We start from the raw sequence: 26,176 nt of genomic DNA, 5'->3' as shown, positions 1-26,176 counted from the left end.
CATCGCGTCACTTCGCACTGTCGTCGCTCGCGCATCCCGCTCCCGCCGCCTCCCGGCCCTCATTCCGAGTTGTTCGTGCTTCCGCTCGTCGCGTCGCGCGACAACTTGCGTGCCGCGCGACTCATTCATCCGGAGTCCGGAGCGTCTCCGTTCGCGTGACCGATCAATCCTGATCTATCCGCGCGATCGATCCTCTCTTGCCCGTCGCGATAGTCGCGCTCGTGCTCGGCGAGCGACGCGCTCACTTCTCACCCGGGGAGGATCCTCCGCGTCGGAGGCGAACGCTTAGGTTAGAAGAGAAGAGCGCCGCGGGAGGAGCCGAACGGTGGACCATTGAGAAACATCTGTCCGCGGTTGTGTGTGTGTGTGTGTCTGTATGTGCATGCGTGTGTGTGTATATCCTCGACAACCTCGTTCACGTCGCGCGTCGGCACGCGGACACTGGCCGATGTGCGCGCGCGAGCGTTAAAAGAGACGGTCGGTCGGTTGGCATGATTTGCTTTACCGCGCTACCCGAGCTTCGCCTTACAAAGCTGGTTACAAAGGAGAATGGAGGAGCGTCAGGAGTGTGCTGATCACGTAGATACAGACGGAGGTACGTATCGAGCTGCCTGTATTTCAGAAGTAATCCCGCGTTCTGTTCCAGTGTCGCGAAGGCCACAGGTGTCCCAAGTGCATATGAGCATAGGAGCACTTGGCAAAAAAAATGCATAGGCACTTTAACGAGCAAAACGCAGTCTACGTGAAAAGTGTGACGATACTTGCTTTGGGCATTTTTGTCGATCAGAATGCCCACATGTGCTCTTGTCATTGGATAATTGCGTGTCCAAAAGAGCTTTCAATGTGAAGTAGTAAATAACGAATCGTAATATGAAACAGTGCAATGTAATCGGCCTATTTAACTACTGCTTTTCTTAAACAAGGAAAACTACATTACAGAAGAGCGTTATGGTGCAAGAGAACTTGTCATAATTAAATGATATAGCATTGTTCAAATCATGAATCAGTCATGAATCATCTTAGCATTCAAACAGTTAATCTTTAGAGTGCCTGCGTCTTCTCTTTCAAATTTTGAATTTTTTTAATGTAAAATTTATGAGTATATAGAATCTAGATGTTGTATAAAGTTTCCAAATTTGTTGTTGGCCACTATAGTGGCTACTGCGTCCTTCTAAAGGTTAAAGATAATCTATACTTGTAAGTATGAGTATGTAAATGGCCCAAGTCTTTGTTTCCTGTCTTCAAAATCTTGAACATAGATTACGATAATAACAGCAACAGATAACATAGAAAAAAAATGATAACAGGAACGCTTTTGTTAACTCTCCACAACCATCCCTTAGGGTCACTTTGGCCAACTCCGATTATTTGTTTAAGGCCTGGTTGGACTAACATTATTTTGGTTTTAAGTGAAACTTAAACATATGTCTGTCTTTATTTTTCTTCCTGAATAAATAAAAATAATCACATATTTAAGCCTCGCTTAAAACTAAAATAACATTGGTGTAATCAAGCCTTAATTTTTTGTTAACTCAATCATCTAGATAGCAAGCTGACATTAATTGTCATCATTTTAACACTAAATTAACATTTTTTACGCACAAATGATGATAATAATAAATAATATCAGTTTACTATCTAAGCAATTGAATTAATCATTGATTAAAATTAATCAGAATTGATCAAAGAGGCCCTGAAGCTTGGAAACATATTGTCGAATAGCTGACTTGTAATTTCAAGGCCTTGTATTCAAGATATTATTTATTATATTATTATTGCATGCTGCTATATATTTTTGTACTATATGTATAAAAATAAAGTTGGCAATACTTTTGTCATACAGTAGTGTTTCGTCAATCAAATAGCTCTTAATTTAAGACTTTATACATAAGTTTTACAACATAAGATTAATAATGTGTTACTAACAACAGATACTTAAAACATACAGCATTGTCTTAAAATTATAAGCCATTCTGTTAAGACGTTTGTCTCTTTTTAATAGGGAAAATAAATAAATGCTGTTTGAATTAAATTAGAATATTTGATTATAATTGTCCTTTGTTGTGTTAATCTTGTAACGCTCGAAATATTCAAAATCTTCAATATTTACAATCAGCATCTTGCGAATACAGTGCTCGCATCTTGATCGTCAAATTGAGTTTTGCATTATTATTAAAAAGTAAATATTTTTTTACACTTTCAATATTAAGGCTACTGTAGTTTTTTAAATTTATACATATATGCTGCTTTTAGTTTGTTGATTTATACAAAATAATTGTTTCAATTCTCCCTCAAAGTTCATTCCAAATATTTCGTTCACTAGTACTTTTTCGCCTATTGTTTACATTACAAAGTCTTTTAAACAACTTAGAACCGTGTTTTTCAAGATCGACGAATTTATGGGCACACAATTTGATGAATTTAAAAATGTATATAAAATTACATAAGAAATGTCAGCATGTCTTTTTTACATATTTGTTATTATAAGTCATTGTTCAATGAAATTTGTTTTCAGAGAAGAGGAATGATGCTAGAGACGCAAAGGCAGAAAGAAAAGGCTCTGAAAAGGCAGAAAGAAAGAGCTCTATAAAATCAGAAAGAAAAGGCTCTTCAAAGGCGGAAAGAAAAAATTCTACAAAGACAGAAAAAAGAGTATCTATAAAGAAAAGGTGAGTAAGATACATTTTCAATATAAATATTTTCTGATTCACACAAACTGGGAAGAAAATGAAATTGGAAGAGCAAACGTACTTTCTGTGAATCTCGTATAGAGTAAAAATTGAATTGTCTTGTAATTGTTCTCATTCTTGTAGGAATCCTATCTAATCTTGTAACAGTACATTTTGATTCTCATTAGAATGACACTGAGAAATCATTGCATTGAGAAAAAATTGTTAACTTGATTAAATTTTGTAACTTAATTAAATTTCTTCAATTCAAGTATTTGTATATTTAAGTTAAATACATAAATGCTTGAACTGAAGAAATTTAATCAAGTTGAAAAATTTAGTCAGGTTAACAATTTTTCTTCTCAATGTGAATAGGCTCAATTTTTGCCCTTTTAAAATTACATTTATACATATATGTGTAATACGTACACATACACACATACATACATACATTTATATACATATATAAGAAAAAAAAAATATATATATATATATATATAAAATATAAGAAAAATTTTGCGATTAGTGGCAATTTAATGTGATTCAGAAACCTTGAAAGAAATAGATCGTTGCTACAGTAAACCATGCGGAAAGATTACAGTATTAACTGTCAGTTTTTCATGTTTCATTGCATGGAGTGTCGTTTAAAAAAGTAAAAATAATAATGTCCTTTTGTGACTCGAAAGAGATCGCTAATTTTGTCATCGGGGTTATCTTATCTGCTGCAGCTGTGTAAACCTCGCCGCACACGTCGACTGCATTATTTATATAATACATTTGCACACGAAAATGAATCAGTCGCGCTTAGTTCAAGAGTTCCTTGGTCATATTCTAATGTTACGTTGAGGGTGAGAGAGAAAACGGAAAAGAGAGAAAGAGAGAGAGCATAGTTGATTGTTGTTTGAGTTATCGCGCTCAGCGTTGCATCGCATAAAAAAATTATTCCGTAAACAAGGTTAAAGTTTACTCAAATATCCATTGCCACGAGCTGCTCCACTATCAGTCAAAAAATAAATGTGCAGTTGTTCGGTGCTAGGCGGTAATAATTTCCTGCTGTAAAAGCTAAGCTCAAGTATTCCGATTGAATCTTCAACGTGTCTAAAGAATTTCTCGAGGCAATATACAAATAAGAACGCAAATTAACATTGGCTCGATATTTTTGAGCGTTCAACGATGGTCGAATTCTTTCGTTCAACAACATAGTTTACGAACACCAACACGAGAACATGACACTGTTTAATAACATAGGAGCGAACGTCGTGTTGTAACCGGAGAACCGATCGAATATCGAAATTGGAGTCCCATAGATCGTCACATTTGATCCGAATCGATGCAGGGTGCAACATGGATGTATTAACAGGTGCCTTGTTGCCCTCCGTGTTATTGCGTGCATAGAATCGCCCAGGGCAATATCGGTGCGCGTTTGATTCCTCCAAGTTATGTGACAGCTTCATTATGAAAACTCATTAGTTATATACATCTCGTTTCAATAAGAATTCATCGGGAGTGATCATAGAGAGTGGAGGATTCAAATTGTGGGAAATATTACATTTAAAGAAATTTGTGGAAGATTTGAGAGAATTTTCTGAGTGACGCAGCGGAATGGCACGAAACTCCAAGAATACGTGGAAATACAATGTGCTAATTGAGACACCCACCTTTGGGTAAGTTGTTATAATTACGTTGTAACGGAGGATTTTCCAGTTTTTCCAAGGATTCCCGCACTCTCGAACAACGTCTGACTAAATGAATCATGCTTCATTCCCGCCGTTAATTTACCCTACAATTACCCTGCCGCAGTTTTTTCCTGAAGCTCTATTAAGGATGTACGTGTCACATTTCAAAGCATTACTAAAAATATAAAAATTTTATAGATTATTGTATCGTTGCGTTTGAATATCTATATTATAAAATTTGAGCACAATTCTCTTATTAGTTTAAAAGTTATTTAATTTTTTGTCTGCGTTCTTGATTCTTATGGAAAATCGCCTTTTGTGGTACGTATTTACAAAGATAAGGAAGTAGCATTATGAATTAAATTAGTTTTTTAAAATATATTAATAAAATTTTAATAAATATTTATGGAAGAGTTTATTTGGATTTACTTATTTAAAAGATATTTGTCTACATAAAAAAAATAGTATCAAAGCAACAATCATGTTCTCATAAATAAGTAAGACTAAATCTTTTTGGAAGAATATGATAATCTTAGATATAATTTTCTTACATGAAGAAATAAATTTCAAATGAGAATATGATTATTGGTTTAATATTTGTTTTCTGTGTAAAGTTGCAGCAAGATAGGTACAATATTTACACTGCATAAACTTATGAGTGTTTTGATATACACTTTCAGTACTGAAAATCTACAGTTCACATTACATTACACGTAGATTTTCAGTACTGACAATGCATATCGAAACACGGCCTATTCAACTCATTCATTGTTTTACTCTTTGCACCTGATCTCAGGTTCAAAGTTTTTTGTCGTTGACTAGGAAAAAAAAGAATAAATCTAAGAAGCCTGTAGTTTTTTAAATTTGATAAATTTAATTGGTATTATATAGCCGGTACATCCTTAAATGGCAACGCTCTGACGCTTTTTTGTATAGAAGTGAATTCCGAGAGATACAACTGGTAAAATTAGATTAATTCTCGCAACCATGCTCACTGTATTAAATGCAAATGCATTACATTGTGATTCCCGGCGTCTCGCCGGAATAAACGACGATTGCCACAATAAATTATATGCGGTTTAATAGCTGTTAAGCGAAAACACGCGCCATACAAATATAGTAACTGTGTTAATAATAATAATAATAATAATAATAATATATATAATTGCAATCATTTATTCTGACGAGACGCCGGGAATATACATGTATAATATATATTGGATAGATAAGCTCAGTTATAAAAATAATGCTGAAAATTTAAGATTTCTCGAAGGAAGATAACGTTCGCCAAAGCTTACAGCGAATAAAAATTAACTCCAAATTAATTGAACAATTTGTAGGTAAAATTCTCTTGTTTTTTTTTCACACGCGTTATATTTAATCTTTTTAATGATCCTATTTCTTTTATCGTACACATTTCATATCTGAAAACGCTTTAAGAAATTATATATCAATGCAATTTTAACTGAGATATTATCACGCTACTTCAGAATGAGAATTTAATTATAGCTTAATTATAGCTTTTAAATCGTTTTGTATTAAATAACTTTATGGTAAGTGAAATGTTATCAAATAACTTTGAGTTGGGTAAAATTTTATAATCTTAGCCTCGCTACGTTATATAACATTTAAAATTCAACAAGTATTTGATTTATTTGCAAGAGACACTTTGCATATGACATTTCGAAAAAACATTTATTCTTCGGACTTTGCAACGCGGAGTCGCAACGCCCGAAACTTCAATACCCCTCTAGATGTCGAAATTTCAAGTCACCAGATATTCCCATGTTATCGGCATGAGACACGCGATAATGTTTCTTCGCTCTTTCCTTCCGTTTCTTTCCTTCCACGTATGTACATGCATGTATCACGAAAAGTCTCCTTCAATCTCACTGGGCGGAATCTCGCTATCTGGAGCAGACCTTTCTCTCTCGCTCGAGTCACGCTTGTCCCAAGCAGTCGGTTCCAGGTAGCCTGACTCACCTGGTCTTGCGCGGATATTTACTCCCGTCTCGGTTTATATTCATTAAAACATGTACCGTTTTTATGTTGCCGTGAAATTGCCGCCCTCGTCATGTGTATGCGCGTGTTTCTCACATATATCCTGAATTTCTGATGATTATAATACAACTGACTTCCAGACGCGAAATGTACTTTTGCGTGATTGCGTTAATTTTTTATGGCTAGATATATGGTTGTTAAGGTGTGCGGGATTTTAAGTGTTACAATGTTGTTTGTGATAACGATACTGGGAACTTAGCGCGGCTTCGTTGTAATCGAGTTCAGTGCTTCTTTATGTCTTTGTGAAAGAGTAGTGACGATTATACTTCAGTAAATTATCGTTGGTTTGCGGTTACACGAGGTTCCTGTCTCATTTTCGTAGCTACGTATACGCGATATTTACTACTGTGATACGCCTATCTTTTAGAATTATCGAAGCCTTAGCTAGTCGGAAAAAGTGTGAAATAAATTATAATTGAACGTGACAAAATATAATTTCGTACGCGACGAACGCGAAAAACTAGTATCCGTATCACGCAATCTAAATGAAATGTACAAGTTCAACGGTCCGTTGGTTCATCGAGTGAAGCTGGCGTATCGCAATCTAACGGATATCACGATGGTGAATGAGGTGGACCGCTCGATATCGTATGAAAACATAAGATTACTTAGGTCAGTAGGCAAAATGATTATCGAATCCAAGAAATTGAATCATTGATTTTCTAGAACTAATCTCAATATTATCGGCAAGGATTATAGAAATAAACGTATTAATCTCTACAGATCTTGAAATATCAGTTATCATCATACTTCTGAAAATCTGATTCGAAAGTAAATTGAATATTTTTGATTCTTAGAACGCATTTACTAAGATTGAGAATCTTTCACGATAAAATCAAACGATATTTTAAGGTGTTTATGACCAGAAAAAATCGGGAAAATCTAGAGTTTACAGAGGATTTTTTATCCTTGAAAATCAAGAAATATTTTTATAAAATTTTATTGCTATTTAAAAAAATTTTTGGAATTTTACTTTTAAATCTAAATTTTATCTCTTCCTGACAAAATTATTTCTTTGACTATTTTTTTTTTATAATGCAAAATGTAGACAATAAATATGGCATACACATTATATATATGTATATATAATTTGCATTATAACTTAATGTTGTGCATTTCAATAACTTAATATCAATCCGTTAATATATAGTTTTATAATAGGTATATCATCAAGAGATTTAATTTACATAAATTTTATCTAAACATGAATTTTATATGTACAATATGTAGATATATAATTCATAATAGTAACCATACTCCTTGTTATTTTAAATTCATATTTTGTTTTATCACCATTTGAATTCTGTACTTCTTAGTTTTCTAGATTGTGCAAAATTACGAATCCGTAAAATCTAGCTCTAGATCCGCGTATTACGAACGAATCGTTATATGCTATTTAGTTCGTATTATTTCTTTTTCCCAAATTTAATATAAAAAATAAAATGACTTTTCTTTGCACTTATATGATTCATTTAATCATATAAGTTCACTAACATTAAAAAGCGTGTTTAATAAGATAAATTTATATCAAAAGTGGACAAGTGAAAAGTTCTCTAGTCTTATGTGGAATTTTTAATAAAGTTCCTGGAAATTCTCGGAATTTTCAAGAAATTCTTTTACAAAATTTAAGTAAACATTCTGATATTTATATATTCTCGGGTTTCGTCTGACCTACTTCTATGACAATTGCGATTATCGTTCAATACTCAATATAATGATGATATTTATTATCATATTCATAACACATATTTATAATATAATGGAAAATGCTGTGAGAAATTGATACAATGCCTTCTCGAGAACCACAAAGACTACTAAGCTTCGATACCATTATAAGCTATAATAACGCGATTTCAATGGGATCCTCATTAGATCTTCGTTAGTATGTATGGAATTCTCATGAAATTCTACAGTGTGCACGCATATGCATTTAGTCTGCCAAACGAAAGTTTATGCCACGAGCAGAAAGCGTGGAGTACTTTTACTTGAACTAGTAACTTTCACGTGCGTTAAAATTAAGATTGCTATGTGTCGTGCGGCTTGTAGATAGAAGATATGTTTGCGCGTTATCTGTAATATCAGAATTTACCGTTGCATTAGCAACGTCTCGCGATACAAATCTGCCAAGACGCACGCGATCGTCCTTGTTTGGGCGATGTATCGTGCCTGCCTTTGACGTCGATCATGCTCGATTTATCGCGTACACGTGCACTCCGTTTAATTTGACATTCCGCCGTGATAAAATGCCGCATTGTTCAGCGATTAAGAGACTCTCGCGGCCGTACAACTGGAGAATAATCCGACGTGATGCGACGAACGAACGCGTTCTTATCTTTTACATTTATCATATTTGATTCAAAAGATGCGCTCACCGGGAAATAATATGTGATCATAAATACTGCCAATTATGTAATTCGAAAATTGTATTTTTGCTTATTGTATCATAATCTACATAAACATATTCTCATTTGGCATTAAAAAATAATAAAAAAATTGTATAAGAAACCTGCAGGCCTACTCTTAAACGACAGTTTCGTTATTGTTATAACATCGTTGCCCAGATATAATACATGGTAAAAAAGCTGCGCAACGACTTTATAACAATAACGAAACTGTCGTTAAGAATTACAGAGTAGGCCTGCTGGGCTGATTCATATAAGGCCCACTTAATTAATTTTTTTTTTTATTAAATAGAATTAATAAATTTTATCTCTCTATTAAATAGAATTTTTTAAATTTTATTTTACTATTTACCATTTAAATTAAAATTAAATTATTTTTATATTTAAGATAATCTGATTTCTTAATTTAAGAAAACAATGTAATGAAGTTTAATAATATTATTAGCTTATTTATAAAATCATTATCTTTAAATATAATACAAAGTTATATACTTAAGGTACTATGTCTATTTATTTAATGGTAAATATTTTTATTTAAACAGACAATGCTACATTAAAATATATGGTTTTAAGAAAAATTTTTTTTTATAAAAAAATGTTTCGCAGTGTACCTTGGCAGGTATAATTGAGAACGATTCAGAATGATAAGAATAATCCAGAATAATCCAGCTATTATTTTAGATACATTACCATACGTTCCACGTGTTGTGTAAGACACAAATCAACATAAATTTCTCTCTCTCTCTCTCTCTTTACCAAAAATTATAAACTATTTTTTTCGAGATTGAAAAGGATAAGGAAAATGCTCGAGAGGAGGTTCATTCTTCGTCACTTCGTGGGAGTGAAATCAATTCGGCCCTGATCATCCCCTAACGGGCACGCTCCATGGAACTCCAAGTATTTGAGCTCTTCATCGAGCGATCCTTTCCGCGCCTCCAGGTCGGCATTGTCACGTATACCGAGCTGGTCGCGTATCAGCCAGGCTCTCGCGCGATCATTCAGCTTTTATCATCTCTGTCGAAAGAAGTGCCGTGAGCAAAAAGACGATCCGTGAGCAACCGATGGTGGAGCAGGCGATTACTGAAGTTATCAGTCAGTTCAGTGATATCAATTCACGTCGAGTATCGCGTAATATTTTGGTGTCGCGCCTGCCCCACTCGTTCGCCCACACCGTCGACGAGACAACTCTGCGGTAAAAAGTAGCCGCATTTCTACAGGGAAGATTGATCGCGATCGACGATCGTACACTCCCTCGATCACTCTTTCCGCGGCGACTGCTTTATCCAACTGCTCGAAATAGTCGAACGATAGTTGGACGTTGAAGTTTTCATGGTGAATCGATAGCAGATCAGGCCCAGTTTGTTAACGATCGTTGAAATCACGATTCCATATCGCGGCTCTTATCGGAGCGTGTCAATGAGCAGGCGGACAATGAAGTAAAATTTTCCTCGAGATATCGCGAAAAACTTTCCTAACGATTAACTCGTTTACTAACGAGGAAGGCCGATTACGTAGTACGCAACATGTTGCACATGTTACTTAAAACTCTCTTTAAAACACTGTTGCAACGCTTACATAAATAAAAATCAGGGATAGCTTCTGACGTAATTTTTCAGAAGTTTGTTTCTGTAACTCTATATTATTTAAAACATTGACTGCAATTATTTATTTTTGATTAGTGGCAATTAGTAATTAGTCTGTGTCGAGAGCTTAAACTTTGTTCCCAACTTCTACGTCTTTCTTTTGCTTATCTCTACCGTAACGAATGGTAAGAAATTGATAAGTTTCGATAGTCAAAATCGAGAGGCAAGATAAGGAATAGCGGCGCCTAACGATTTCCAACAGTTTTAAATGAAAAAGTTCAGGAATCGTTTGATGATGAAAAGTGAGGAGAGGCTGCCTCTTCTTAGCAAATCTTACGGCGCCGTCGATATTCTCTGGTAAGCTCCTGGCGAATTACAATTGTTAATTGTTGTGCAATGTTGTTTACGTCAGGAAGAAAGAACCGCTCTATCGTTCTCGAATGTAAAGTTTATTAAATTCATTGTTTGAGATTTAATTGATTTTCCGTTTTCCCCATAGAAAGGAATCCATGGAAAGGAAAATCGGGGAATCGCTTAGATCTTAGTCAATTTTTAATAAATGCTCTTAGGAAGGATTCTTATCCATAATTCTTCAAGCACCTTCGAGATCAGCATAGCTCGAGGAAAGCGCGAGTTGAAACGAAACGGACTCGTTTCTACTAATTCAGTTTCTCGACTGCATTTCAATATCGAATTTATAATTTATAATCCTGTCTGCTCTGTACTTCAACGAGCCAACTGCGTTGCATTCATCGTAGCGTAATGCCGTTTGCGGCGAATGCTGTTGCCAGCAGTGCTCGCAGAGATCTGCTTCCGCGGTCGACATACTGTTGTTATCTGCGAGCTACGGATTACAGATAAAAGTCGAGAATTTTTAACGAAATTAGAGATAGCCGACTGACGTTCCGTTCATTGTCTTCTAACAGCGGTAGAATAGGTCGCTGCGCTGAGAATTCTGTTCCGTGAATTAATAGAGCATGTCGCTAACATGTAATTTTGTCTCTGAATTTTTCCGATATTTTTGTAACATCTTTATCTACGATATCGCTTACTCGTGGAACAATGGGATTTCTCGGTTTATCGTGTCAGACGCATTGCATAAACCTGTAAAAGAGATTACTTCAATAAACAACGTATCGAGAAGTTTTAAATACTATACTGAGAAAAAAAGTTGTTAACTCGATTAAATTTTTTAACCTGATTGAATTTCTTTAGTTCAAGTATTTATGTATTTAAATTAAATTCATAAATACTTGAACTGAAAAATTGAGTTAAAAAATTTAGTGAAGTAACGACTTGTTTTCCTCAGTGTATGAACTGTGGCAATTCATTTTGCAATAAATACACAGTTCTCCAATGGTCTCATTTTGTGCTTATATTGGAACAGAATGTGCAGAATATATTACTAAAAGAAGTAACACTGTTCAAATACAAAGTGTCTCGTTACTAATTTATTGAAGCACTAATACACTTCAAAGTACATTTATTAAAGTAACATATTATAGCAGTAGAACATTTTCGAAGATGAAAAGCGATTTACTTTTAAAGATATCTTTGCATAAAAATAGGTAAAATAAAATTATCATTAATTACTATTTTTTTAACACAGTCCACTTATCACATTGCATTGAATTTCAACGATAAAATACATCATGTTGTACGAAAAGACCAGACTAAGCTTAACTATCAATTTTATTGCAATAAACTGTAAGAGGCACGACATTTGAATTTACTGTGAACATTTGCAGGGATGGCGAGGACGACGACGACGATTATGAGGGTACCACGCATCTGGTGCGCGTACCTTCACGCGTGTCGCAAGCACGGCAACTCATGGAGGAGACCAGGACGGTTAAAATTGATATTCAGGGCATGACCTGCCAGAGCTGCGTGACGAACATTGAGAGGATAATCGGCAAGAGACCCGATGTCGTCAGGATCAGGGTGATTCTGGAGGAGGGAGCGGGTTACGTAGAGTACAAGACGCACGAGACTACGCCTGATGCATTAGCGGAGGCGATCGAGGAAATGGGATTCACTGCCGGCGTATCGATGTCTGACGACGGAGAAGACGAACTGAACAATTCCTTATTATCTGGTAGCAACACCTGCAGCATATACGTAGACGGAATGACGTGTATGTCGTGCGTTAAGAATATCACTGGTGAGTTAATGTTATGGAGTACAAAGGTGAAACAAATTCGGGTGCATGATTCATTATTTATGATTTATTGGAGACTAGTATTTGAAAATTGGACACTAGAATATTTTGTTTATTACGTATATAACTTTTGCATTATTTCAAAAAAGATTATTCTGTTTGTATGTGAGCAATAATTATTTAATGTTTTCATAATCTGAAACTTTTGATTTATATTAAAATTATATGTAAGATTTTACAGCGTTTGACATTTACTATAAAGACTTTGTATATCTTTTTCCGTAGATGTTCTGTCCGAAAAGCCTGGTATAATAAACGTAAATGTTAGCTTGGAAGATAAAGAAGCCACCGTCATTTACAATAGCGATATCATAACAGCCGATCAAATAGCAAATCATATAGAAGACATGGGCTTTACCGCCTACGTAAAGGAAGCGAACGACAAGGCTGTGAAATCGCAATCGGCCGCTGCTCTTAGTAAGAAGAAAGGAAGCGAGAAGAAGAAAGGGAGTGAGAAAAGGAAGGCGGATGCGATGCAAGCAAACGGTGCTGGTGACATCAAAGAACCACAACAATTGTCAAAGTGTTTCCTGCATATATTAGTACGTTACGCCTCATAATATTTTAAATCTTTTATGTACATTTACAAACTTTCTATGTAATATGAGGTAGCGTCTTGTGTTAATAGCATATTGGATAATAGATTAATTTGTTTATGAAAAAGGGTATGACTTGCGCTTCCTGTGTCGTCGCGATAGAAAAACACTGCAGAAAGCTGTACGGCGTCCACAGCGTATTAGTGGCTTTGATGGCCGCCAAGGCAGAAGTCACATACGATTCTGACAAAATAAGAGCGGAGGATATTGCTTCTAGTATATCGGAATTGGGTTTCCCTGCGACTTTAACGGAGGAACCCGGAACTGGAGGAGGCGAGATCGAATTAAAAGTAAGATTGAAAGTTGAAGATTTAAAATTTCATTTTTAGGTTGGCATTAATGATATTAATTGAAACTACAGATATTACTTTGTCCATTTAATTTGAATTCTGAAAATGAATCCTGCTTATCTGTAATAGCACAATTCTTGAACGTACGTTGTACGAAAACATTTATATTTAAGTTATGTAGAAAGTTAGAGATTTATAATTACTTCGTATGCATAGCTTGTGGAAGCATAGCATTCCTGACTCATTTCAGATTGCGGGCATGACGTGTGCGTCCTGCGTAAATAAAATAGAGTCGACCGTGAAGAAATTGCATGGTATACGATCGGCGGCGGTCGCTCTAGCGACGCAGCGGGGCAAGTTCAAGTACGATGTGGAAATAATCGGTGTCAGAGATATCGTCGACTGTATTAATAAATTAGGTTTCACGGCCAGTCCATTAGGCACTAGAGATAAAGAGAATAGGGACTATTTGGATCAAAAGTAAATAAAAAATTTTCTATTTTTTTTTTAATTCTTCAACGATGTATAAATGTTTTTAATGAACATTATATCTATGTTGCAGAGAAGAGATAAGTAAATGGCGAACGGCATTCTTGGTGTCGCTAATTTTTGGAGTTCCGTGTATGATAACGATGATATATTTCATGGTGATTATGTCTCACGATAAGAAGACGCACGAGGATATGTGTTGCATAATACCTGGTCTTTCCTGGGAAAATCTGTTACTCTTTGTATTTTCGACACCGGTACAGGTATGCGCAACGAGATAAAGAGCATTTACCATAAATACCATATTTTGCCAATACGTTTCAAATTAACTATATGCATTATTGTGCAGTTCTTTGGCGGTTGGCATTTTTACGTGCAAGCTTATAGAGCTTTGAAACATAATACGACCAACATGGACGTTTTAATCTCAATGACTACCACGATTTCTTATCTTTATTCCATCGCCGTTCTCACTGCCGCTATGATAATGCAAGAGAATGTCAGTCCGCAGACGTTCTTCGATACCCCGCCGATGCTGCTGGTTTTCATCAGTCTGGGAAGGTGGCTCGAACATGTAGCGAAGGTATTTATTTACTCATGTTTCAATCTCTTCTGCAAAAAGATATATGAGATGTATAAAAAGTAAATGTTAAACTGTATTTTACTTTTAGGGAAAGACGTCCGAAGCACTCTCAAAATTGTTATCTTTGAAAGCCACGGATGCAGTGTTGGTTTCGCTAGGAAAGAATAATGAAATATTATCAGAACGCTTGATAAGCATCGACTTAGTGCAACGCGGCGATGTACTGAAAGTAGTTCAAGGCGCCAAAGTACCTGTTGACGGCCGAGTGCTATCCGGCCAGTCTACCTGCGACGAGAGTCTAATCACGGGTGAGAGTATGCCGGTGCCGAAGAAGAAGGGCTCGGTGGTGATCGGTGGTTCGATCAATCAAAACGGACCGTTACTGATCACCGCCACGCATACGGGTGAGCATACGACACTGGCGCAGATCGTACGCTTGGTGGAAGAGGCACAGACGAACAAGGCGCCTATCCAGCAACTAGCCGACAAGATAGCCGGCTACTTTATACCCCTGGTCATACTAGTATCCATAGTAACACTAGTAATTTGGATCATTGTCGGCTATACGAATGTTGACCAACTACCCATTTTGCATAACGACCAGATTAATAAGCGTGCCATGAATCGCGAGGAAATCATATTTCAGTATGCTTTCCGAAGTGCTCTAGCGGTACTTGCGATTGCTTGTCCCTGTGCACTCGGTCTGGCCACACCGACCGCGGTTATGGTCGGTACAGGTGTAGGCGCGCTGAACGGTATTCTGATCAAGGGTGCCGAGCCACTAGAAAATGCTCATAAAGTCAAATGCATAGTCTTTGACAAAACGGGAACATTGACACACGGTACGCCAGTCGTTACCAGGATTGGCTTATTTGTGGACGAAAAGGTCTGTTCGTTAGGGACGTTGCTGCTGATTGTCGGCACAGCAGAAATAAACAGCGAACATCCTATCGCGTCAGGTAAATATTATCGTGCTTCTTATGCTATTATATTTACCTTGAAATATGTAATAATCATTAATTTCTTTTAAGCGATCGTACGCTACGTGAAAGACACAATCGGATCAGCAGCTACTGGACAGTGCTCGAATTTTCAAGCGGTTGCTGGCTGCGGTTTGAAATGTAAAGTATCTCATTTAAACTCCGCGCTGTTTGCCGCGTTGAAATCCGAGAAGATAATCAACTACATGAATGAGACATACAAAGCGCCGGCTGGAACGTACAGTCTCAATAATGTGCCCATCGATAATATACCAGTTGTCGAGGTAACACAGGAAAAGCGAAATATAGATCTGCAATTACTCTTAAATCCCGACTCGTATCGTCCCGAGCGGTACATGGACGTGTACGAAGTTTGCATCGGTAATCGAGAATGGATGCGCCGGAATGCGATCAATATCCCGCAGGAAGTCGAAGCGAGAATGGTCAACGAAGAAGACCTAGGTCACACTGCTGTCTTAGTCTCAATAAATAATAATTTGGTCGCTATGATCAGCGTCGCCGATACGGTGAAACCCGAAGCACATCTCGCGGTCTACACCCTGAAGAAAATGGGATTGCAGGTGATACTCTTGACAGGCGATAACAGGAAAACTGCAGCTTCGATAGCCAGACAGGTATGGAATAACGAGATCCTGTTATGTATAAATAGAAGATTTAATTTCTCTGTGATAAGATCAATTTTTATCGGCTTCTTGCAAATATCCAGGTCGGCATCAGCAGAGTTTTCGCGGAAGTGTTACCGTCCCACAAGGTGGCTAAAATTCAACGACTACAAGATCAGGGTTTAAGAGTCGCCATGGTGGGAGACGGTGTCAATGACAGTCCGGCTCTAGCTCAATCAGATGTTGGTATCGCTATCGCATCGGGTACGGATGTTGCTGTGGAGGCCGCTGACGTCGTATTAATGCGCGTAAGTCATGTGCAAATAAGTGAAAGTAATGTTTTACAAATTACTACATGAAAGCAATGTGAAATTTTTGCAGAACGATCTTCTGGACGTGATCGCGTGTTTAGATCTATCAAGGAAAACGGTCCGTAGGATAAGAATGAATTTCTTATTCGCTAGTGTCTACAATCTTCTGGGCATTCCCATAGCTGCCGGAGTATTTAGTTCCTTTGGTGTCTTCCTACAGCCGTGGATGTCTTCCGCCGCCATGGCTTTAAGTAGCGTATCAGTAGTAGGATGTTCCTTATTATTGAAACTGTAAGTAGTTTTCTTTTTAATTATGAATGAAAAATATGTAATCTCAGCGAAAGTGAGAGAGAGAGAGAGAGAGACAGATCGATTGTATTGTTTATTCCATAATTAATAGGATAATTTTAATGTATACTGATTACTTATGCAGTTATCGTAAACCAACCAAAGCCACGTTGGAAACTTCCGAATACGTAGCAGCTATGCATGCCCATTCCACAGCGCGAATGATCGATTTGGATACGATATCGCTCCATCGTGGATTGGATGATTCGGTCACGCCAGTTATGAACAGGTCGACGTCCACACTGTCCAGGTATAGGCAATCGAATACATTGCCCTTACAAAACTGTAATAATTCCATTGCTTAACATTATGTACAGAGTTAACCGATAATGTTAACTTTGGGGGAGAAAATTAATTATTTATTTCTTATACTAACTATGTACAGAATGCCAGAATTATTTTTGATAATGCAACTTACGCTCTTCCCTATCGCTTATTAAAATATCGATTGTTTTTGTGTGCAATTATTATTGTTCGCGAATAACATAGTCAGAAATCAAATGTAACTAATCGATCATTGCATGCTTAATATTCTTTATAAATAACTTATAATTTAATTAGGTACATTTAATAAATTCAAAACTTCTTGTAAATACGCTTCATATATATTTGATATTTATACAGGATGATTTTTAATTATATTTGGAGATATTTAATCTTAATGTAATATCAATATAATATAAATTACAATTAAATTTGAACTCAATGTAGTTCTCTAATAATTTTTTTGCGAAACATTTTCCTAATAATTTTCATGATTTTTTCGTATAATATAATCAATTTTCACCTAACTTCTTATTTAAAGATTTTAAAACAGATAAATCGATATCGACATTAAATAATTAAAAATCGTTCTGTATACATGCAATGTTTTTTAAAATCAAGATCGAATCTGTCAATTTCATATATGGGATTATATTATTCTTACATCATAATGATTAAAGTTCATCGATATTATGGTTTCTGTCCGAAGGTATTATTTCAAGTGTTAAAGTTTTGCTTATTCTCTGGAAATGCTGGTTTGTTACTTATTACAGAATATAAGACTGAAAAAAAAAGAATGTTCTCACCTGCGGAACAGAAATGTATTATCTAATTGAAATTATCTTTATTATTAAGTATAGTTCTTTGTAATGAATACTGAATACAATTAAATAATTAATGAAAATTATGTTAATGAGGCGTGCGAGGCAATATGTTGTAAGTGCCATTTTGTAAATTTTTCATGACAAAAGCAAAACTTGTTTTCTCGAAAATTATTGCTTAAAAAATTATACAAAAAATTACATCTAAAAATATGAGCAATCAGTCTCTGTAAAAATTCTTAATTCAATTTTCAACGTAAGTTTAAGTAAAAATGCAAGAATTGCACCGCTCTTTTTTCCGCTAGCACATTCAACGCCTAATATATTAGTGTATGACAACAGAACCCAGCAATTCATTTATACATTCGCTTGCATAATTTTGGCACTTACAAACGTTTTGTTGTAACACATCTCAAATAATGAATGAGATATGTAAATAGGTTGCTGTGGAATATTCGAAACATTCGAAAAATTCGACTGTCGGATGCAATGTATTATGGATTTGACTTTACTGTACAATATTTTTGATGGATAAAATACTCATACGTGCATTTTTCATTACATTACCTAATCCTACTTATGACTAATACGAGTGGCCATTTTTCATCTGCATATAAAATGTAATTTATATTATACAAAAACATCTCATTTTTGTGTTATTCACGTTGTTAACACATTACATTGGAAAATACACAATTTATTAAAAAGTGCATTCATAAAACTAATAAGTACTAATAAAATGTGTTTATACGCTACATATTTTTGTTACGTACAATTATTTGGATAGCGACGAGAATTAACCAATATAAAAATTAATATGTTTGTGTATCGCGCAAATTTATTTGCAGAATATTTGGAAAGTCAAAGCTCGAGGCAGAGGGCCATCTTCTTGGCGAGGAAGATGAAATTGATTTAGCTGTGGATTTTTCAAATTATCGTAAAAACGGGAGGAACTCTATGGACATAACTTCCGTATGATTTTTACGGATATTTTCTGATAAGCATTTTCTTCTTCTGTTGATTTTGCAGCGAATTAATCAAATCGTTACCAGTAATTTTAATATTACCTTATAATAGAGCTAACAGAAGAAATTATAAATAATTATCAACAATTCAGTTATAATATTCATAAGACGACTTTTTCATCTGTCACATTAAAAATAAGTATTGCGAAAGTACTACCAATAACTCATTGAACAAGACTTTTATTGCTTCATGAATTGATTTGAATAATATTTATATTCAAATTGATTGTTATATTTTTATAAACTTTTTATGTTAAGATGTGTAGATATCGTAATTACCTAAGTATGAATATTTTGATAAAAGAACAACGGTACTTTTTTTTGCAATTAACAAATACAAGTTTTATCAGTAATCATATTTCATTACATACAAATGTACTTAATTCAAATAGAAAATGAAAAAAATTATATTTTACATTTTTAAAAAAATATTAAAAAATGTTTCATACTTATATTTTTTTATATATTATGAAAAAATGATGTGTTCTTTTTTACTGATATAAAACAAATTTAAAATACAAAACTGTTTTATATAAAATTTGCATTAAAAATTATGAGACTTTGGAAGAATTAAAGGAATCTTTAAAATTTGTTGCAAACCATTTTTAAAATTATGAATTATGAATCTTATTTTTATCAATTAAGAATGTTTTATACTTAGAATTTTCGATTGTAATGATTGAAAGTAAGAGAAGCAAAAATGATGTGCTCAGATGTTATAAATTATAAAATATCAGAAACTCAAAATTATTATTGTAACTCACATGAAATACAAAGAAATGCGAATGACAATATTACTTTTAAACATAAGACATTTTTATATAAAGTTTTATTTATATATATTTTCTTTCAGATATTTAATGAAGTACCACAATGTGCATCTATATATATATATAATATTTAAGGTGCAGAATATTTAAAATGTACCTACAAAAATTTTTAGCATACATTTATGCTTTATTTTTTCTATTTTATAAACTCTTATTGTAATTAATATTATTTAAAATATATTTGTAATAAGTTTCTTCTTACATATAAAATATTTTTTGAATATTAATAAAATAAAAATTATATATAATTATATTATTATGGTCACGAGGTCAACACTCGCGAGACATATGTTGTTAAACAAGATATTTAATAAGGAATCACAAGGAGCATAACTACAAACTCGCTTAATCGTAATCTCTTGCGAAACATCAATTCGATTTGAAAATATGAACCGAATTCCGAAGGTTCTCTCGACAACAACACATTAGAGTTAGAACTCAACAACACATTAGTAGGTAATGATAATCTTCCAGTGTCATGGCGATCAACATCGGCTAAAGCTCGACACACGGGCAACAACATAATAATTGAAACATTGTATATTTTAAGTCACTTAAGATTTGACGTAGCAGATACTTTGATCTCGATTGAGCTCTCGCGTAAGATAAGATTCTGTGGATGGAAAGCAACAGATTTCGATAGAAAAAACGTATCGTATATTGAAATGCGCGATTAAGCTTTTCAAGTCGGATTTAAATCTGAGTTTTTGACACGGAAAGCAGAATCACAACTTTGCGCCACAATCACTACTTAATATTATTATCTTAATATTATACATAATAACAATATTATAATATATAATTTATATGCTCATAAAATCACAATAGAACAATAATAAAACTATAAGTATAAATGTACCATAAAAGAAAATGCGTAAAAATTTTCTTTCGACGACTATCGATAACAATTTAGACACATGATTTGTTCATCGCAATTATATCTGAAACGAAACAAAATGCATTCATTTATAAATCATATACATATGAAACTTTCATAAATAAAAACATACATATAGTTAATAGCTTACATAGGTACAGAGCAGTTCTGACAAAACAATTCTGAGCATTTGGCGCATATCAACTGACAGGAGGAGCACAGTGCCTGATCACAGTAATAGCACGCGCTTACTGTAGTTCGATCTATCAACCGGCTGCATCCGCAGAGATCTACCCGCAAATCCTGCAAGAAAAATAAGTCTCAAAGTCATGCAAGATGGGCCAAACATCAATGCAGCTCGCAACCTACATTGACAACTTTGTTGCTAGTTTTTAGTTGTAATTTGTCAGTCAACAGCATCTGTTTTAGATTGGAGGTAGATCTGAGCATACTAGGCGAATGTTGAGGAGAAGCTAGATCTACAAAGTCCATTTGCGCGGACGTGTTTAACTTGTGGGTGAATGCCTTTGCACCTGCCCTTAGCAGATTCAAAGTCCTATCTGGAAATGTATGAGTAGTTAGATGTATGATTTAAAAAAGAATATACAAATAATTTCACAAAGTGAATTTGATACTTACCATAGACATGCTGCATCCGTTGATTAGCTGACACGCCATTATTCACCTGCTTTTCTCCTACATGCACTTTCATCTGCGGTAACAAGTCGCCTTTGAAAGGATAAGCACGTTTTGGCATTTTCTAAAGTCAGCATTAAATGACTAAAATAATATAACACACACAGCACGCTATGAATCAGCAATAGTTAGAAACTTTAAAAGCAGAATTGTCTTAGAGCAAGATTGGTCACCGTTCTGTACACTGAAAGTTATATATTGTTATTTAATTATAAGAATATAACATAGATAATAATAAATAAGACCATGGATTTATAACATAATTAAATAAAGAAATACTCTAAACAGTTAAAAGCTAAACAGTCTTGAAACACAATTTCGAACTGAATAATGTATTACAATGTTAAATTAATAATGAATTCAATAATACTGATATCAATAAACATCTTTTATGATACTAATGTTAAAAAGCATCTTTTAAATACTGTAAAGAACTTATTGCAAAAATATCCCATCCAGTGTTTGAACCTGGACCTTCCTATTTTATAGTATCTTTACCAATTTGATAATACAACTTGACTGATACTTATAATGTTACTACAGTTTCAATAGAACATATACTGAATATTTTTTCAAGGCACTTATGTTTTGGCACTTCACGCACAGTAGTCTTTAGAGCATTCCAATGTAAAGTAGAATAGATACCTGAATTCACTGTAGAAAATAATTATAGAATAAACATTCAATTCTTCACCTTGTATCTTGAAAATGCAATTCGATGTCTCTTCCTGTCAAAGTAAAGATTTAAAAAATTAAAATCGTTACTGGGTACACTCTAAAACAAATAATTAAAGACAATGCTTCATGGAATTGTCACATACCGATGAAATGTAGAAATACAACAGAAAGAGAAATGTAAATAATTAGACCGAAGGTGCACGTGAATAATTTATAAACCCATTTCGCGTGAGAAATCACAAACTGATCGAGAACCGGTGCAATCAGACTCAACTTAATTGCCTGACTTAACCTAAAAATCTTGGTGATCAAAATAAACACGTTCTACTTGGGTTTAAATTCGATTTATACTCGATCGCTGAAGGGGGAGCAGAGGCTCCGGACTCTGGAGTTGGCAGAGTCTGAAGAGACGAAGCACTTCTGCATAAAATTCGTAGTTTGTGGCGTACAACATTGGAGCACCTAACCTCAATTAATTTCTGCACGAGGAGAGGTATCCGGCGCAATCCGGCGGAGTCTACATTTCGCTACGATCTGGTGAGAATTCTCATGATAAATCGATAACAGATATTTACTTGGTGTCGCGACAGATCAGGCAATTCAACGCGATGATCCGAGTTTTCAGTCGATTGTCGAGAAGCGCGCGTTCCTGCGTATTCCTCAACTTTCTCCCGTGCGCGCGGGAAACCTGCCTGTTCGACGTCGCTCTCAGAACCATGTCGAGGAAGTCGGCCGTGAGGATCGGCACGCACGACGGTACTTTCCATTGCGATGAGGTCCTCGCCTGCGCGCTCCTGAAACTGCTGCCGCAGTACAAGGATGCCTCGATAGTGAGGTAATCACAAGTGAAAGCCATGAGTTTCAGACGCGATAAAATCGAAAAAGAGAATTAGTTAAACGACGTGAATTACAATATCGAAACGAAATGAGTAGAAATATGTTGGGTTGCAGAATCCATGGATATCGCATTACATTTTTAGATCCCGAAACCAAAATGTCTTGGATACCTGTGATATCGTGGTGGATGTTGGCGGAGAATATGATCCCTCAAGGCATCGATACGATCATCATATGAGGTAGAAAAGCTTTCCAGTAAAAAACAATTAAGACAGGTTCTGTTTTTTGATATTTATTGAGAGACAAAGAATAATTTCTGTGTTGAAATGTGTATTCCAATGAGAAAATAAAATAACATACTTATTGCAAGCAAATAGAAGTTAACAAAACTAATTAAAATTTAAAGATTCAAGTTTCTTGCTTCTAGCACTTAGAGCGCTATTCCATAACTGCTCCACTATTCTGATAATTACTCCAATTGTCTCTCTATCTTTGCTGCTTTATATTTGTATATTCTAGTATTTTTTATTCAACAATAAATTAGATTGATATATGAATAACATCAATAGAAAAGAAATATTTATATTATTAACACTTAATGTACACCTTTGTTTTCTAATTCCTTACAACATATTATAGGTTGTTTATGTTTTTCATTAATTTTCATCACTCTTTTTCAAGTATATAAAAATTATTAAGTGACTCTTACATGTACTTTAACATTTTTAGAAAGTTTTTATGATTGTCAATTAAAAAAAAATTGTATATAAATGTTATGATTAATTATAACTGACAAGATATTTCAGAGAAAGGAAACGCTTAAGACAAAAATGTCTTAAGGTATGTGTTAAGTGATAATAATAATTATAATATTATTAGACATTAAGAAATTTGCTTTGATCGAGAAGAACTTATTTCTCTCTCTTATTTGTGATGCTTTTTTAATTACATTATTAAATAAGATCTCTACATTCTATTCTACATCATTATTTATTCTTTTCTTGTATCCAGAGACTTCCAGGAGTCAGTGAGCACTGTTATGAAAAGACCAGGGTATGATTGGACAATAAAGCTGAGCAGCGCTGGATTAATCTACTGTCATTTTGGTCACGAGATATTGAGAAATGTACTTCCGGAGGTAACGGAAGACAGAGTAATTGACGACATCTTTAAGAAGATCTATGACACTTTAATCAAGGAGATCGATGGTATAGATAATGGCATACCGATGTATGATGCGGAACCATTGTAAGTAAACGCTTGTGACAGTGCGGCACGCCGTAAGCTTCCCCAAAATGATTTTACTTGGGTTTACTTCAGGTATCGAATAGTTACCGATTTAAGCGCGCGCGTGAGCAGACTGAATCCTCAATGGAACAGCCAGGATGTGAACATCGAAAAACAATTTGAGAAAGCCATGGCTTTGACTTTGGAAGAATTTTTGGAATTTGTACAGTATGCGAAAAACGTTTGGTTACCAGCAAGAGATGTTGTGCGACACGCTCTGGAGAGTCGATTTGAAGTAAGGAGAACACTCTCTTTATTTCTATCTTATCGCTTTGGATATTTCTGTAATTATTGTTTAATGTAAAATATTTCCACAAGGTTGATCCGAGCGGAGAAATAATAGTGTTGTCACAAGCGGTGCCATGGAAGGAACATCTGTTTCAACTGGAGAAGGAAATGAATGTGTCGCCGTTAATAAAATACGCTATTTTCGAGTCCGACACTTACCGGGTTCAGTGTATGCCAGTAGCGCTGGGAAGTTTTGTGTGCAGGATGTTTTTGCCGAAAGCGTGGGGCGGTTTGCGTACCGATGCCCTCGTGGAGGCTTGTGGAATTGAAGGCGCTGTATTTGTGCATTCTGTTCTGTTCATCGGCGGTCACAAAACCAAGGACGGCGCAATAGCGATGGCGCAGAAAGCGCTCGAGATCGGAAAAGCTATACAATGTGGAGAATGACGATATCTCTAGACCATCAATTTTTTTAGAATTTTTATCGAACATTTGTTAAAAACAGTTTGAGGTAAGGAGATTCTCCAACTTAGAAAGATAGAGGAGGGTGACTTTAATAAAAAAAACCGTTTGCAATGGATGTAAGTAGTGCAGTGAAGAATTAAAAATCTTTCGTTCTTTAAAATTTATATTTGTGCTTTTAATCTTTTATAGTCAACTGATTCATATTTTGTCTTGATATAATTAAGATCTTTGAGTATTAGCGAAAACAAAATTAGGAAAAGTTAAACTGTTTCTGAGAAACCTCTTGCATATAAACGGACAAAATTTGAAAGGCCAACGAATGACTAGATAAATATTGTAAAGTTATGAAGAAATTTGCTACCTTGCACTACTTAATAATGAACAATTTGAATTATACATGCTTTTACTAATGTTGCTACTTCCACGTTTTCACCAGTGTATCGTCATATTTAAAGAGAATTGTATAATTCATGAAAATTTCAGACTCTTACATGAAAATGATATGGTGAAACTTCATTTTTTAATTCCAAAATGTTCTTTAAACTTTATTTCTTCATATAAATATAGTTTTACAAAATTTTTAAAATTTGTTTGCGATTAAAATGTTTAAAACTCTTTCATAAGACTGAATTTTAGAAAATTATTTAAAGAAAATTCAAAGATGTTGAAAATATTTAGGAATGCCTACAAATTTAACATACAATAAACTTAGTCTCAAAATTTGATCAAGTTCTTAAAGAAGAGAAGGGGGTGGTAGAATATCATTTTGTTTTTTTTTAAATAACTCAATAATTATTAACGCAATATAATTCTTATGAACATCATTTTATTAGCCATAGAGTTTTATTAGTCACCCTATAAATAAAAGTTTATCGAATATATGGAATTTACAATTTACTGGAAAGGGAAAGGATGCGTGAGATAGGAGAGAGGTTGCATACTAGCAACTAATGTCATAAAAGACATTTTTAATTATAAAAAATCACAAATGATCTTTCATAGATTTTATACGAATAAATGTCACAAAACAAGGTTATATAAAGAGTATACATTTATAAAAATTTCTACTGCTTGCAAAACTCAAATTCAATTTTTATAAAAATGCAGTAATGACTAGTAACAATCCTATAATATCTAAATAGACTATAACGAAGTAATTTTAATGGTTGCTCTTAAAATTCAATGCGAATTATACGACATCATGGTATCTCATCACCTCACATCTATCTCACGACCTATCCCACTTCTCTCTATATTATATCAAAAGACTGGAGAATCTCCTTAAGCGCAACCCATTGTACATTTCGCTCCGTTCATTAAATCGCACATAAGACAA

At 34.6% G+C, this 26,176-nt stretch overlaps 3 protein-coding genes across 8 annotated transcripts; 2 read left to right on the top strand and 1 right to left on the bottom strand.

Moving 5' to 3' along the window:
* Positions 1 to 20,195, top strand: LOC105207775 (copper-transporting ATPase 1). Of its 6 annotated transcripts, XM_011177416.3 has the most exons (15): positions 1 to 595; positions 2,516 to 2,669; positions 12,140 to 12,555; positions 12,838 to 13,154; positions 13,277 to 13,498; positions 13,749 to 13,978; positions 14,061 to 14,250; positions 14,337 to 14,570; positions 14,659 to 15,529; positions 15,602 to 16,185; positions 16,278 to 16,481; positions 16,555 to 16,775; positions 16,918 to 17,082; positions 18,766 to 18,889; positions 19,796 to 20,195. In XM_011177416.3, exons 1-15 carry the CDS (start codon positions 550 to 552, stop codon positions 19,844 to 19,846), a joined length of 4,029 nt encoding a protein of 1,342 aa, XP_011175718.1. In that variant the 5' UTR covers positions 1 to 549; the 3' UTR covers positions 19,847 to 20,195. The 6 variants fall into 6 exon arrangements, with proteins under 6 accessions (XP_011175718.1, XP_039313747.1, XP_011175734.1 ...); XM_011177432.3 differs by lacking the exons at positions 1 to 595; positions 2,516 to 2,669 and adding an exon at positions 3,209 to 4,333; XM_039457811.1 differs by lacking the exons at positions 1 to 595; positions 2,516 to 2,669 and adding an exon at positions 5,539 to 7,018.
* LOC105207747 (apoptosis regulatory protein Siva) lies at positions 20,062 to 22,766 on the bottom strand. The gene is made up of 6 exons (XM_026137326.2): positions 22,599 to 22,766; positions 22,040 to 22,073; positions 21,289 to 21,409; positions 21,019 to 21,209; positions 20,801 to 20,952; positions 20,062 to 20,713 (listed from the first exon to the last, which is right to left on the bottom strand). The coding sequence occupies exons 1-6, from the start codon at positions 22,739 to 22,741 to the stop codon at positions 20,668 to 20,670; spliced, it is 687 nt and encodes a 228-aa protein (XP_025993111.1). The 5' UTR covers positions 22,742 to 22,766; the 3' UTR covers positions 20,062 to 20,667.
* On the top strand, positions 22,669 to 26,176 carry LOC105207765 (MYG1 exonuclease). The gene is made up of 5 exons (XM_011177408.3): positions 22,669 to 22,858; positions 23,004 to 23,099; positions 23,872 to 24,108; positions 24,181 to 24,382; positions 24,466 to 26,176. The coding sequence occupies exons 1-5, from the start codon at positions 22,740 to 22,742 to the stop codon at positions 24,820 to 24,822; spliced, it is 1,011 nt and encodes a 336-aa protein (XP_011175710.2). The 5' UTR covers positions 22,669 to 22,739; the 3' UTR covers positions 24,823 to 26,176.

The sequence above is a fragment of the Solenopsis invicta genome, chromosome 15, assembly GCF_016802725.1.
Source record: "Solenopsis invicta isolate M01_SB chromosome 15, UNIL_Sinv_3.0, whole genome shotgun sequence".
Classification (NCBI taxonomy): domain Eukaryota; kingdom Metazoa; phylum Arthropoda; class Insecta; order Hymenoptera; family Formicidae; genus Solenopsis; species Solenopsis invicta.
The sequence above is the reverse complement of the archived record's forward strand: the minus strand, read 5'-3'. Positions and strand labels throughout refer to the sequence as shown.

Excerpts from the sequence above, each read along its gene's own strand:
- LOC105207747 (XM_026137326.2), bottom strand. The coding sequence starts at position 22,741 with ATGGTTCTGAGAGCGACGTCGAACAGGCAGGTTTCCCGCGCGCACGGG. Across the intron at positions 22,074-22,598 it reads CTGATCTGTCGCGACACCAA|GAAGAGACATCGAATTGCAT; the intron begins GTAAATATCTGT and ends TTACTTTGACAG. Across the intron at positions 20,714-20,800 it reads CAGAACTGCTCTGTACCTAT|ATATAATTGCGATGAACAAA; the intron begins GTAAGCTATTAA and ends GTTTCGTTTCAG.
- LOC105207775 (XM_011177416.3), top strand. The coding sequence starts at position 550 with ATGGAGGAGCGTCAGGAGTGTGCTGATCACGTAGATACAGACGGAG. Across the intron at positions 596-2,515 it reads TCACGTAGATACAGACGGAG|AGAAGAGGAATGATGCTAGA; the intron begins GTACGTATCGAG and ends ATTTGTTTTCAG. Across the intron at positions 17,083-18,765 it reads TCGACGTCCACACTGTCCAG|AATATTTGGAAAGTCAAAGC; the intron begins GTATAGGCAATC and ends ATTTATTTGCAG.
- LOC105207765 (XM_011177408.3), top strand. The coding sequence starts at position 22,740 with ATGTCGAGGAAGTCGGCCGTGAGGATCGGCACGCACGACGGTACTTTC. Across the intron at positions 23,100-23,871 it reads CGATACGATCATCATATGAG|AGACTTCCAGGAGTCAGTGA; the intron begins GTAGAAAAGCTT and ends TCTTGTATCCAG. Across the intron at positions 24,383-24,465 it reads CTCTGGAGAGTCGATTTGAA|GTTGATCCGAGCGGAGAAAT; the intron begins GTAAGGAGAACA and ends TATTTCCACAAG.